General features: G+C 32.4%; 1 protein-coding gene across 3 annotated transcripts in view; it reads right to left on the minus strand.

Moving 5' to 3' along the window:
- LOC120347748 (dynein axonemal heavy chain 3-like) overlaps positions 1-15,869 on the minus strand; it is a 57,365-nt gene that overhangs the window by 11,774 nt on the left and 29,722 nt on the right. For all 3 annotated transcript variants that reach the window (XM_039417824.2, XM_039417822.2, XM_039417823.2), the window contains exons 42-60: positions 15,602-15,704; positions 14,581-14,798; positions 13,977-14,089; positions 13,139-13,308; positions 12,557-12,752; positions 11,743-11,878; positions 10,888-11,019; positions 10,319-10,509; positions 8,577-8,784; positions 7,780-7,965; positions 6,925-7,037; positions 6,140-6,323; positions 5,341-5,463; positions 4,777-4,917; positions 4,316-4,433; positions 2,338-2,526; positions 1,377-1,522; positions 713-858; positions 137-207 (exon numbers count right to left, since the gene is read on the minus strand). In XM_039417824.2, the coding sequence (XP_039273758.2) occupies positions 137-207; positions 713-858; positions 1,377-1,522; positions 2,338-2,526; positions 4,316-4,433; positions 4,777-4,917; positions 5,341-5,463; positions 6,140-6,323; positions 6,925-7,037; positions 7,780-7,965; positions 8,577-8,784; positions 10,319-10,509; positions 10,888-11,019; positions 11,743-11,878; positions 12,557-12,752; positions 13,139-13,308; positions 13,977-14,089; positions 14,581-14,798; positions 15,602-15,704 (2,884 nt within the window). The remainder of the gene's footprint in view (positions 1-136; positions 208-712; positions 859-1,376; positions 1,523-2,337; positions 2,527-4,315; positions 4,434-4,776; positions 4,918-5,340; positions 5,464-6,139; positions 6,324-6,924; positions 7,038-7,779; positions 7,966-8,576; positions 8,785-10,318; positions 10,510-10,887; positions 11,020-11,742; positions 11,879-12,556; positions 12,753-13,138; positions 13,309-13,976; positions 14,090-14,580; positions 14,799-15,601; positions 15,705-15,869) is intronic.

The following is a 15,869-nucleotide window of genomic DNA, read 5'->3' on the forward strand; positions in this document are numbered from 1 at the left end:
GTGAGGCCAAGTTATCTTATTGGCTTTCCTCTTCCGGAAGAAATACAAAATTGCCATTCTATTCTTGTTTTAAATTCATTAAACGCTGAACCTAGTATAAATTTTGATAAACTTGAGTATTATCATAAGATCATACCTGATGACAACAAGACATCTCCAGTCAAGTTTGTTAGTCTTATACGAAGTTGTTCAGCTGAGTCTGTCCATCTGAATAAATTATTCAAGAACTTATTAATCAAATCAAAAATGTTTATATTCTTAATTTTATATTATCTGCCTTTGATTTATGCCTGGAAAAATAACACATATGCATGTTCATAATCATATTCTGCTATATCTGTTTCTCCATAACACTAAGTGAAATGATGAATATCGAAGCAAAAAAGTTTTCATTTGAGACAATTTTGGCACCATGATGGCCTGCCTAGTGGTAAAAGCATTAGACTTAATTGTGTTGGCAACACAGATTTTACATCTTAGGTTCAAATCCCACGTCGCCCCCTCACCTAGGGTGTAATAAATTGGGTAGCAATGACAAACCAGAAAATTCTGGTCCACCCAAAATCATAGTAGATCCTTAGATATCATTGGCTGTTTGTACAGGGGCTTGCTCTGAGCAAAAGATCTGATTGAACAGCATAAAAAAATATTTGAGACGCTGTTGATATTATGTTTCAGGCTGTAGCCAGTCCGAACACGTAATATATCAAACCTTTCTTTCTCTCCACCAAGACCACTGATCAACTTTTCTGCTCTGACTAATTTTTTGGAACACATATCGATATTTGCTTCTAAATCAATTTTTTTGTTGTTCATTTTTTCAAATTCAGCTTGTAATGCTTCCATCTTGTCAACAACCTGCATTGAATTCACAACCAATCAGGACAAGCTTTTTAAATTTATATAAGGGAGAGAAAAATGAATAGATGGCATAATCATATGACGTTTCACGGCCTCTAAACTGGCCATCAGTCTTGATACTTGACTTGCACAGACTTGATATAGAAACTTAATTCATTGCAGTCACAATATAGGCTGATTGGAAGCCAATAAGGCACAACTTTGTAACACGGATATCAAAATTATGTCACATTTCTATATTCATACGTGAAGATTCCAACTAATATTCTGCCGCCAGCGTTTAGAAAAATTTACCGTAAACCACATAGGCTAGAAACAGGCCTCTTTTGTTATAAAGACCAAGTGGGGATAAAAGTGAGTTTTAGATGCATTTAATTTTTCCAAAAATGTTTTGAGATCCACTAATTGATATGGATGCTTACAAATTGTTTACTTCATTTTTGTGTCAGTGTTTGAGCCAGACCGGCCCCAATAAAACAGGTTCAAATTTGAATATAATACAAAGCTGATGATACCTCCTTCAACTCTGCTCTCTTTTCATTCAGTTTTTTCATCTGAACGGCTAAGTCAGATTCAGCTTCAGCAAGTTTAATTTTTTTGGGAGCAACAACTTTCGCGACTCTCTCATACACTTCCATAGCTCGAACCCATTTGCACAAACCTGAATTGCAAAAATTCAAACAAATATACATGTATATATATACCAGTATATATCCTAAGTGATGCAATAGTCTTGCTGCACACTAACACAAATATATTTTTGTAACGTTTCGTCTGACGGGGTATTTGTGTTAGTGTGCAGCAAGACTATTGCATCATTTAGGATAGTTAACTTCAAACTTGCTACAGCATCCTTGCATTATATGCATACGGATCCACCGGCATAAAAGTATAGAAGACGGAGAAGTAGTTGGTCTTGTAGAAACCCCATCAATAGCATATATATATATATATATGTAGATATATCTCGAAAAATACTGCTATTGAAGACTAACTACCAATTAACCCACTCTGTCTTTGCACTAGTTGATATGCGTAAAATCCAAAGGTTCTATATCAGGAATGAAGACAATTCTTGAATCACTTGAATACACTAGTTCAAATTTGCACTCGATGTGAAATTTATTTTTGTACAATATTTAAGCGTTGTCAGTAAGTAAACATAATACACGAGTTCTGTCATAGTTTCAGATATCATAAAAAACGTATTAATATTGCTTCAAGTCTTGGTCAATCTGTAACACACAATTTCAAACTATAATTCGTTACAGTCTCAATAAGTCTTAGCACTTTGTAAATTCACTTAGGTCATTCATAACATCACTCAGAGATAAGTTCCCTTCTGAGTGAGTACATATGATCTTGCTTTGAGCTCATAAAAAGTTCATAAATTTGATAATTTTGCTCGGCGATGATGAAATTTTGAAGTATATAAAATTAGCATTTTTGAAACTTGAGAAAATATATTCTACATACCTTCACATGCAGAAGATACATTCTTAACAACAGATGGTAAAAAGTCAGGATGTGGAATATATTTTTCACGAATCTTCTTGATGACGGCTGCTGGAATCTTGTCTTTATCGTATGTTTTTAAACCGTCCAAAAATTTCAAATCACTCAACATTTTCTTGCTTGGCCCCCAGAAGTCTTCAATCATTTTTCCTATCGATTTAGAATATGGAAAAATAAATTTGATATTGCTGTTCCTAATAATATGACATAATAAGGAAATATCACATAAATTTTAATAGGGTTAATGATTCAATGTGAATTAAATGATATTCATAATCTGGACAATCACACAGCGATTTGGTGTATTCATCTCTAACCAAAATGTATGTCATAATTTTTAACTTCATCTCATGCATACATCAAGCGTTTTACTTTATCATGCCAACATTTTATACCAGAGTTTCCCAAACCGGGGGTCTGTGATGACTGCATAGAGGGTGCGCATCGATATGGGCCTACGAGTTTGCTTGTCAAAAATTGCTCCGAGAGTTAATAAATCGTGCAGTGAAAAGCAAACTCATCCATCAATCAATGTCGTTTGCGCTGTAAAGGAAATTTTATCCACGTTGGTTAGGCATGGAAATTTATATGGCATAGAATGGGGGTTCGTCAAAACTAAGATTTACAAATACGGGTCCGCGGTCCAGAAAGTTTGAGAAACCCTGTTTCATACAATGCAATACAGTTGATTGCGCTGGAAAATTTCGACAGTGCATCAACAGCCATTCCGGCACTTTATTAAATCAAATCCCTCAAATAAACTGAGTGCAAAACGTTTTAATTTTGTGAATATAATAGCCACAGTGAGCAATCACACAAACTTATAGGAAAGTCAAAAAGTCTATAAACTTGAAATTGAATCAGTCACACTGTGACTGAATATTTGCCACTATGCCTGGTACGATCATCAAGTGACATTTCAATAACCAAATAGCATATTACATTTACTATTATAACATACAAAGTACTTTCAGTAAAACCTTACAAGACGGACAACTTCGATGGAAACAAAAAATTATTTCCAAGAGTTCTAAACTTTGACATAAATGCTCATGACGTATATTTAGTATCCAACCATAAGCACTAATATTTGAAAACATTTGAGATTGAGATATTTATAAAAAAAAGTTTGATCGGAGAATATTATGTGTATGATATATAAAATATCAGTAGGGCTGGGAATTTCAGGGAAAACACTTTAACCGTTACCCGGGTTAAATTAACCGGTTAACAGCAGCGTGACATTTGACATAATAATTTATGATTTTAGTTTATTACATCATAATAGTTACAAAGCAATTTTGCGTGATCCCGGTATCTCTCAAAATTATCTACGAAGATAGTTTCGTGATCGCTCTGCTGCAAAAGATATGCAGCGTGCTACAGACATATGGAAGTAGTTTAGTAAAACCAGATTACGTTATTAAATGTCATTTATGTGACAAATTTTCAGTGCTCTATGTACAAATTGTACTTTGAGATATCACATAGAAATACAGAATCGACTGCACACATTTAATAGACGATTTTGAAATAAAATCGTGAACAATATATTTTTACCGAAAACTGATTCTGAATTCATCATTGTCAAATTTTCATAATCAGCAATCTTGGTACTTCAGATATTTTTCACATTCATTGGGTCCTTAGCAATACAGTTAGTGGTATTCTTTTGAATTGAACGCCACAAGAGATAAATTTTCGATACCGTAATCATTTTTGAAAAAATTGTATACCATAAAAATGATTGGTATCTGAAATGTCAGTTAACGGTTAAAATGAATCATAACCATTAACCATCCAAAATCGGTTAACCAATTAATCGGTTGACTATTTCCAACCCTATATCAGACTACCGGTATATGCTGCATTAGTAATAATATTTTGGAAGAATTTCTGAATACAGAAAAAAAAGTCATATACAAAAAATCAACCTTACCTGATCCACCAGGATCTGGCTTTCTTTCTGCTTTAATTCCCTTCATGACACAAACAGACTCCAGTACAAGTTTGATTGCACTGGCAGGATTTTGCATTGATTTGACCACAGTGATATCCTGTAAGCGAATATTATCATTTTGGAATTTATAAAATTGTTGCATGCTCAAACAAAAACTCTATCGAGCACTTTCAGATAAATAACTATCCTGAGATTTGAGTCTAGAGTGGTTGGCACTTTTTGCGTTGACATAAGAAGTACAGGTTGAATTGTTTCAATATGTTGATTTTTGTAGTAAATTGTATGGCAGTGGTAAAAGTGGCAATATTGGCATTGGTACAAAATGACAGAATAAATTTAAATGAGATTTCAATGATAAATTTATAGAAGAGATTCAAGAAAATCTCGGTTTTCAATACATTTCAGCCAAATTTGCACAACGTCTGAGCAAATTAACATACCGCAGGTTTTAATGTGTTCAATGCTGAAAGAGCTGCTTCAAGTGCAGGCATAGCCTCTGCTAAATCGGCATGACATTCATCCGCAATTGCTTTTGCAACAGATGCCGCTTCATTGGCAACTTTTTCATCTGCAGCAACGACCTGTGGAAAAATGTTAATTGAATCTTAAATAATAATAATGATATTTGTCACATTTTTTTTATTTGGTAAAGAGTTTTTAACTCTTAACAAGAGTTTTTAAAATTTGAGTATGATGGTTAACCAAGTGACTGCCATTCAAATACAAAATATTTATTCCACAATTAACATAGGATTTGCATATATATCCTGGGGACGAGGAAAGTCACGGCATCTCTCCTAGTTACCAATTCATGTCGGGTATGGGAACGGGGCGATAGCGAAGAGTTTATCAATCCTGTCGCACATATTCATACCTCTGCTAAAAACGGAACTGCCCCGCATAAAAAGTGCGATGACAAGCGCATACCTAATGCATAGCGTGATGCACTATATCTTCGAGTAATAAATGACCAAATGTATAACTTCTAGAAATTCACTACTCGCCTCTTTTTTGGCTTCAACTTCCACTGAATCATGTTCAATTTTCACCATAATTTTGTCAGTTTCTTCCGATGTTTTGATGAGTTCAGGCTGCAGATCAGTCAGTTCTTTTTGCATGACTGACACCTAGACAAAATTTATATTGCTTTTTTAATCTGTACCAGAATCATTTACATGAATGAAGTAATATTCGATTATTTTCAATATTTTATTTTTTTAAAACAAGTTTGCTTAGAATAATATTTAACTAAAAAAGGTTTACATGCTTCATAGAAACATGTTTAATCAAATTATTTTCATTTTATTTCAAGCACATTTTGAGAAATAAAGTTTGAAAGAATAATAACAAGATGTCTATTCAGTTTCTACATATATCTTTATTTGACCATAGACGGGTTAAGATGGGCGGGGCCATCTAGGCACACAAGATTGAAGCAAAGTGAGTTAGGACTTGATTGAAGATAATTTGAAAAATGGGGGAAAATCGACAAAAAACAACCGTAACTTTAAAAAAAGCATCATATTACACGTTATATCAAAGGTGTCAAGGAGCTCAGTACCCTCACTTGCAGCCCTAGGAAAATCCTCGATGAGCTCCCAGGTTTCTCATTGGTTCCATAGTAGATGGCATAAATAATTTATATATGAATATACACGCTTAATAAAGGGAGTTTAAAGTAAAATACAGTTCATTTAATTAGCATGCAAATCCCAAATAAATGTTTAAGAGCATTTAATTACAGACAGCTTACTTGATCATCAGAAACGATTATTACTTAAAATTATTTGTTAACAATTTTACTTGAGATGCTGCAAATGATAATTTGTCCAATCCATTTATGTAACGTTCCAACATCAGTTTTACTTCAGAACGTTTCACTTCCAGAAGAGACTTGAATGTCAGAATTAGTTCAAGATAGGATGTTGGTGTCACATAGTTGTGTCGCCGCAAAACATCCCAAAATCCAGCAGAAAGTTGGCGAACACTGAAATCAAAACAATAAATATATCAGAAAACATAATTTCAAAAAGGAATTGTTTTGTTCAGAAATTTAAAATGAATAATCACACTTTTCAATGTTAAAATTTCTCCTGGTTATACCGATATTGTCATTCTTTAGTCTTCCAGCCATACGCACTTATTTTCGGAGGCATTTAAATAGTGCTAGGATTTAATTTACATAGGCCTTGCCTAGTTAAGTACCCCGCTAAACTAAAGTACACTGAAATTACCATCTCACGATAAAAAATAGAGACAAGGCGCAAAGCCATATCTCTTTTTGCGTGACATGATAATTATCTTGGAGTGCCTCTGGGTTATTTGGTACATGTATTAATTTCTCAAATTGTCTGTTTTCCAATCATCTATCAAGGAGGGACTTCCCAAAAACCCCAGTGTCAGCTAATAATACTCGCTCAGAAAAACGTTCATAAAGGCTGGTTTATTCAGATTATGAATGGAAAGAATTTATTTAAAAAACAGGAAAATACTCGAGAGGTTTTATAAAACAAAATAATATAAAAAATACATAAAAAAAAATAATATAAAAACAAAGATCTTATTAACGATTAATTGCTAACACAAACCTTTCATGGAAGTACTTGCACATCCCGACGCAAGATAATCTAACGTCATCATCCAGATCCACATCTTCTAAAAACTTGTTTGCAACCATTTCCAATGCATCTTCTGGCCATGCCTGATGAAAAAACATAAACAGTATAGAAAAATTGGATCATACAACTCATTAAAGACAATAAAAACAGAGTTAAGGTTTCGAATATGTATATTCATAAAGTATAGTATTATGGTATTGTGGCTCCATATTATATCAGTGACAAGAAATTTTGAAACAAAAATGAGAATCTAGATGTGATGAATTGACATGAATCAGACTAGAATCTAGCTGCTCAATAATAGATCAGTGCACAACACAATGCATGCAATGATATAAAATCAAGGGTGGGCAATGTTCTTGGACCAGAGGCCAGAAATTTTGCCCATATAGACTGGCGAGCCATGTAAGTGTGAGTAAAAGTTACATTTTATAAACAATATTTACAGTGTTACAAAAGCAAAAGTGGAAAAAAATAACCCTCGTCTTTAATCGCAATTTCAACAAATTCCTTCAGTTATTTTTTAGCTTAAAAACATCTAAATTTGGTTTTAGTTTGGTTGTGGCAGCATCAGGTGGGCCAGATTGAATTATTAAACGGGCTGGATTTGACCCGTGGGCTGTAGTTTGCCCATGTCAGATATAGACTCTCATATTTAATTGTTAATTGCAGAATCCATGAACTGTACTGGTGGAACCTCTGGTTAAAAAAACACTGTCATAACCACTTTCATCTTAAATACATTACAACTTTGTCAGTTAGCAATATTCCCAAGGTGCTTCACTAATTTCTGAGCCCAAATCTGAAAAAATTCAACTTTCTTACCTGAAACCAATCTATTGTGCAACAATTGATAAGTGAGGGAAACATTCTCAGTCGATTTCTCAGAGAATCACCAATAGGACTCATTGCGAGGACAACGTGTAAATTGCTCTTGACCCTCTCAATGAAGAAATTGTACATCGCCAGAGGAGTACCTTCTATTTTCTTTCCTTCCTGTCGCGCAATTCCCTAGAAATTAAGATATTATATGCAGAAATTCTCATGGTGCAAACATGTAATAGTATAAAAGGAGTATAAAAATGTAAAAATATTATAGAACAGATAACATTTTTTATCAGAGGGAAAAGCTGCAAAAAATAGTCAATATCAAAACAGTAATGAATCAGTTCAAATTAAATTATCCCTTATTCCTTTTTACATTCATTTGATATGAAAAAATTTGATAGGTCATAAAGATGGTTGAAAGAAATAACAACGAAAAGGATATTTGAGATGTTTTTTTTCATCCACTCTCAAAATTCCTCTATTATAACAAAGTGGCATTTAGAGGAGTGTAATATATCTGCAATATTTATTATTCAAATCCCTAAATGCTTTTTCGGTAGTGGATCCGTATGTGTATAATGTAAGAATAATGTAGAAGGAATAAAAATATCATAATATGGAATTCAAGAGTCCTGCTGCACACTAACACAAAGGTATTCTTGTACAAGATTATTGTCATTGATGTAAACTGCTTGTTTGAGGAAGTCTGATTTTGGTCAGACAAAACGTTAGGAGAATACATTTGTGTTAGTGTGCAGCAGGATGCTTGCATTGCATAATAAGTTACAACATACCTGCATTTTCTCAATCACTTCAGCTTTTTCATCAGATGGGAAAAGGTTGGGAATATCAGCTGTGTTCAATATCATATTGATGTCTTCAACAAAAGATTCTTCTTTGATCTGTTGATCACTGAACAGAAACACTGTCTGTAAACCTTCCACTCCAGCCTTCAACATCATTTTCTTAATATCTTCACGCCAGTCATTGAAACTGTATGTTCTGTTGAAAAAATCACTGATTAAAACAACATCTTTCAGTTTTCTAGTTAGTTAAATTATGCGTGGTTGGTGAATATTCAATAACATTTATATAAATGAGGTTATTTTAAAATCCCTAATTAGAAGCATCAAAATGGAAATGAATTCAATATCAAATGTTCATTTTAGATAATGAGAAAATCAGTCAAATGACTTGATTCTGCAAGTCTAACTACATATACTTCTTCTTATGTTTTTGTGCAGGTGTATCTGTATGCATATAATGTAAAGAGGCTGTAGAAAATGTGATGATAACTATCCTATGTGATTGAAGAGCCTTGCTGCACACTAACACAAATATATTTTTGTAACGTTCTGTCTGATCAAGGTCAGAATCTTCAGACATACATACTACTGGTAATTCAACTGTAACAAGAAAAACAGTTGCATGCACAATGATTGTTTAAATTTGCATGCAATTGCGTTTCTTGATACAGTTGAACTAGTGTGTTTGAAGAAGTCTGATCTTAGTCAGAAGAAACATTACAGAAATTTATTTGTGTGAGTGTGCAGTAAGACTATCGAAGCACTTAATTAGCCAAGTGTTTCTATTTTCTGAATTGGTATTACAGTATTGTCATACATCTTTATGTCTATATTACAAACTGTACAAATGCCATTGTGATTTGTAATTATCCCGATCTAATAATTGTGAAGATCGAGCAATAAATGAAAACACGGTTTTTATGCACATAGAAGGAGGAATGAAGAATTTCAAAATAGGCAGAAGAAGGAATGTATCATAAAACGTGGGGAACCACTGTCACAAACAGATGTGATACTTCAGCGAACTTCACCATAGACAAAAGATGTAAAAAATATTTACTGTATATTTTCTGAATCCTATTCAGCAAAGAATATAACAAAGATGTTATTTTATCTACAACAGGGAAATTTTATTAAACAAATTTAAAACCTAATTCCAATCATTTACCAGAAGTTATGTTTAAATTAAAATGTAATCGAAATGAAATATTTTAATCCAGCTCCAATCAGGGAATCAGTAAATGTTAAAAAGTAGGACTGAGCATTTCAAATAGTAAATTATTTGAATTGGTTCAGAACAAAATTTCAAATCGTCGTCATCTTTTTTTTTTCTTTTTGCCAATGGTTGAGGTAAATTTCTCAATTTTTTTATTGGAACCATATTTTTTCAATTCAATTCTGACATATGACTCCTTTCTGTAGTGAATTATTAATGAAAACATGTTTTTTATTGTATGTGGACACTCCGCAATCTGCCTGAGTGATGTATTCAATGTTTTCAGTAATTTATGTGTCTGGAAAACCTAATACAAAAAGAAATTTACATACAATTTTACATCTCTCAAGTATTCGAGATCTGATTTGATTCAAAAAAAATATTCGATTCTAAAATCATCAGGAATTCGAAAATGCCCAGCCCTGTTAGAACGTCCTTCTCATCTACCACATGTTAATGTTGCGAGAATAAAACAAATAAATAAAAAGTACAATATGAGAATTTATAAAAGAACCTTGTGATTTCAATCTGATACAACTCATAATCAGCCATAAATGTAGATAATCTGCAAGCACTTTTGCGACCTGATCCACCGATACCAATCAGAAGCAGATGCCCATTGTCCTGTTTCAAGACACGAGATACTCGAGAAATATGTTCAATAGCAAATTTAAACATCACGAGCGCCATAGGTGCTTTTGACATCTGTAAGATAAATATTTAAAAATTTATGAAAAATATAAATAAGAGAATACAATTAATCCCACAACACAATATGGGAAGGCTGATGTAATAGTAAAACTTTCTCAGTAATTAATCAATAGGTAATAAATATACAAAGAAATATTTAAGATTTCTGATGTGTAATAGTACATTCTACTGCAAAATATCGTGGCAGTAATACAATGAACTAGTTGTGGTAATACTGGTCCAGATAATACCAAGACTTCTACAATGTTATTATACTCAAGAATATCATTTTGTAACTTTGTTTTTGTATCTGAAAAAGTTAGTCTTGGAATTTAAATTTTAAATTTTTGAAGAAGGGAACATTTTATGCATTAAAGTTTGGTAAACCTGTACCTGGTTATGTTCATCAAGATAATGATCCATGACAGCAGTAAGCTGAGATAAATCTTGAATTTCATCATAAACTCTTGGGTTTGCATCAGGATCGAGAAAGTCACCGAAAAACAAGTTTCTGACATGATCATCCTGGAAGATGTTGAAAATAAATCATTGCAATATTAAATATTGACAGTTGGTTTCAATTCTACAGACAAGGTTTACTGTATTGTATTAGCTCCAGCCTCCAGCGACCACATCCAAGTTATATTGAAAATTCATATATATATATATAATAAGGCATTTGATTGATTCAATCATCATAAATATGGTGACCTATCATTTCTTGTTAAGTTGACAGCTGAGAGAGTAAATACCAATTGTTCTTCAGTAATGATGAGCAGTAGAAATTAGCATCAGATTTGGGCATCGGGTATATTCACTTAGCTAATACAGACAGTCCCCGAACTCATAATAGAACTAAATAAGGAAAATCGAAATAAAATTATGGCCTAACCCTAACCTGGTACACGCACTACAGGAGTACTCAATTCAGTGTACTTCTATGCAATTTCGGAAGTTTAAATTGCATTACCAAAACAAAATAAAATATGTCCAAATGAAAACTTGAAATTAGCATGAGTAGTGATTTTTTACAAAAGTCTTCAACAACACCAAATCGAAGTGTTTGAACAAATGTATACCTAGCATAGATTAGAAAGCATCTATATTCAATCTTACCAAATCTCAATTTTGTCCATCACATAGTGGAACTAACAGAAATGAATATTACTTGAAACCCTAACACATGACCAAACCCTCTGTTGCTGCCTTCTGACTTACATGAAAATAATAAAAGCAGTAAAAACTCACAGTCAATGTCTTTGTCTTGTATAAATGACTCAATACTTTGTCAAGATTCATTTTGAAGAAATTAGATGAAGTTTCTTTCACAATTCCAAAGAAAGTTGTTCTGTCGTGATCATCAATCAAACGATCATAGAAAACTCTGAATATAAGATTCACAGGAATTATAAATCTATAATGTGTTTGATTTGACTATAAATTTCCAGCTATAATTCTCTGAAATGTCAGTAGTTCTTGGCACATCAGTGGCCGGGAGTAACTTCTCTCAGAAACCATTCTCCTTTATTTTTGAGTGAGTGCACATGACCTTGGTTTTGAGCAAATGTTCTAAAACATGATAATAATGCAGTATTGCAAATATGATGAGCATTAATTTCCATAACCAAATAATTTGATAACCTAGGATTGATTATAAGCATTAATATGATTTAAATTTTGAATCTGCTAGAATTACTTAATTTTTTAAAAAATCATAACATAACACTTTGTAAAACTTTTAATTTCGGTAATTAAATTTCTTTTCCAAAAAGAATAATTTAGATAAATAAAAAAAAATTTTGAATCGAAGAATATTGGAAAAATCTATCTTAGATAGCATTTCGAATATCTTTCAAACTGAATTTCTATCATATAATAATCAATCAAACACAAAAAAAATGAAAGGTACAGTTTTTATATTCCAGTAGAATTAATTACTTATTATGTTTCAGTCTATATTTATTATCCAAGAAAATAAGAAAAAAATGCAATCATATACTAAGAGGTTGTTAATGTGTACATCAACTGAAAATACAGATTACAAAAGCACTAAAAAGCGTACCTGTATACTTCATGCACCCAGAGTCTCACAAACTTATCGGTATCCGTCATTTGAGCACTGGGAACAAGAAGAACTCCTCGGATGACTCGAGCAAAATCACGAAGGTTGAAAACATAATGAGATTTTGTTGGTGTGGGCAAAAAATTTTCAATAGTGGCTTTGAAGACACTCATGGTAGCTTGAACCATGATCTTGCCTGTGATAAATTTATATAAATTTGAGTTAAACATAAAAATGCTCTTTTCAAGTGATTCCATGAAACATAACATAATCAGGTTATTATTTTGACGATATAGTGCATGGAGAGGTAAGTTTTAATAAAATCTATATATAATCACTAAACTGAGCTTTGTTATCGAGATGCTAAGAAAGACATGTTAGCACTCATTCAAAAAATAATAATTTCAGCTTGAAAAGGCAAAGACAATTGCCATTTTTTACAAATTCTATCTATTCGAATTATTAGACTCGAAGTATAAACCGAGTATGTACTAGAACGTATTTTTCATTTTTGTTTTAACAAAAAACAGTTTAATATAAGATTTCTCATTTCTCAAATTTAAACTGAATCTCTTTTCTTACCAAGCCGAACAAAAGCTGAGTCGAATCCATTTGCAAAATGCCAATCACTTATTGTAGTGAATATTTTTGTCATAGTTTCATCGCTGAATGTATCGATTGAGATTACATTCAAATGTCGAGACATTCGTCCTGTTACATCGTTTCTACCACCACCAGGTGGCCCCATACCACTGAAACATGCAAAAAATAATTGTTAGTTCGAGCATAAGCATTCAAATAGGTAAATTTATATGAAATAAAACAGTAAGTTTCAATTCATTACATCAGTGATTTTCAACCCGTGTTTCGTGGATACATTCTGAAAATTCCATTCAGGTGTTCCATGTCAAATTGTTGTTTCTCAATTTTTTCTCATTGAAAAGTAGAAATCAAAATTCACTAAGCATGTAATTAATTTAGGATGAGCTTGTTGTTCGATAATGAAAATCCACAGCGTGAATTTCATAATATCTGAATCCCCTTTTTTGGTTTTATTATTACGTTTTACTTTTATTTATACGTTAGCTCTTTGCAGCCATAAATTTGAATTTTTTAGGCATTTTTCAAACTTAGTCTTTTTCAATCTCCTTTCTATGACAAAATATTTTGTGACAGGAATCTAATTAATAATCAGTTAATCGGATCTTTCATCTCTGAAAACTTGAATTCCCCCCAGTAATATTTATGATATCAAAAGTGTTCTGCGGCCAGAAAGGGTTGGAAATCACTACATTACATGATTAAAAACATCAGCAGTCTTATTTGCAATATTCAATCTATTCTACAAAAGAGATCTATAAAATTAAACCATAATCATGCCATCACATTGATTGTCATGCACTAAAATTGTGTTCTGTACCTGATAAACAGTACATCAGTGAGTTCAACTTTGGACATATCTTTCTTGTCGTATAAAAATTTGTGATCAAGCCATGTTCGAAGAAGTTCAACTGGTGGTTGTGCTCCATATATCTAATAAAACAGAATATACACTGTTTTGTTCGTTACTAGTATTATTTCATTAACAAAAAATGTCAAATTGGACATCGCAAAGGTAGAAAGTCAAAATGAGGTAAACTACCTAGTTTGACAAAAGGTTGTGGTGGGCAATCTAAAGTGGTTTTAAACTGTGTCGTGTGAGTCATTTCTTTTCTTAAAAATTTATTTCTCGTTTGCTGTTGTTTATAACTTGACATAAAATGATCAAATTTTTTAAAATTAACGTTGATAGAGATGTATGACTGGCTGTATTGGACATCTAAACATGTTATGATCATTCATGTGCACGAAACAAGCTTACTCATTGCATTGAATAAATAAAGATATATTATAAATATGTATAATTATTATCCATGTCCCAATTTAATGTTAATAAAGCGTAATTTTTATTCCAGTAAGTAAATGAGTCATAGTAAATTCTACAGAACATATGATTTTTATCAACAGACATAATAGACACTTACTTCTTTTGCTGGCATATTGAGATCATCAACAAATACAACACATTGTTTGCCAACAGGAGGTCCATACAATCCCTTGCGTCTTCTATCAAGTTTCGACATAATAATGTCTTGTGTTTGACTTGCGGACGTTCTTGCAGAAAAGTTGATGTTGTTTGGTATGTATTTATCTTTAGGCAGAGAAACTAGATAGTCATTTGTAATTGCAGATTTACCAGTACCTGAGTAAAAAAAAATATTATATTAAATATTATATACCCAAATCATGAAGAATGGCAAGATATTTGTAGCATAGATACATATTTAGAGTTTTGGTAATTGAATTGGTTTCTCTTTAACATTATATACTAGCCATACAGAAGGTAAGGATGAAATTCCTTCAATTTGGTTTCAGTTATGCACCTTGTCAAATAGTTTTATAATCAAATTTTAAATCTTGAAGAGGTATACGACTCCACTTAATGACTAATAACTTTGATTTGGTTTTATTGAATTGCAGTGAAAATTTTCATCCTTTTATGTTAATTGGAATAAGCCAGAATTATATTTTGTATACTATATGCATAATGACAAACTGATACATTTTTTTTCAGGACTGCTTGTGGCCTTGGCCAGTGGGTCTCAAACTTTCCATAGCCATATAATGACTTGAGTGAAAGTTGCAGGCCCCTTCAGTTAACAAATAAACTATATTGAGCCATTGCAATTATAAATAGGATAAGATTAACAGATTTATGCCGGAGGAGAGAAAAGCTAAAAGGCGACTTAATCATATGGTGACCCCCGGCCACCTGTCTGGTTACCAGTCTATGTTGGGTATCGTATTAGTTAGTCAATCAATGTTCGGGAGCATGGACTTGATGATGGAAAAACCCGCAGTTAATCAGCGATTACATAAAAGTACAATAACGAAGATTACATAAACAATACTCGATATTCATATTGTGTTTGATTCTTAAATTATTCCTGGTCAACAGGATTAATTCCATAGATGTTTGATTCACTACTTTACAGGAAAACTCACCAGTAGGTCCAACAAATAGAAGCGGAACACAATGGCTGATGAAAGTATCCAAGAAAAAACATTGTTGAGCAGTGTTGACTGTCTGCACAATGATTTCACTGACCTGGAAAAAGTTATTTAACTCATTATTATATTAATACGATAACAACAACTCATGTTGAAGTTGAAAATTATGCGAAAGAATGTGAAGTTCAACAGCACACTGCTTCATTTCATAGTATTACTTTATGTTTTTCGAAACTAATCATAAGAGATGAAACACAAATAA

This window comes from Styela clava, chromosome 11 (assembly GCF_964204865.1).
Source record: "Styela clava chromosome 11, kaStyClav1.hap1.2, whole genome shotgun sequence".
NCBI lineage: Eukaryota > Metazoa > Chordata > Ascidiacea > Stolidobranchia > Styelidae > Styela > Styela clava.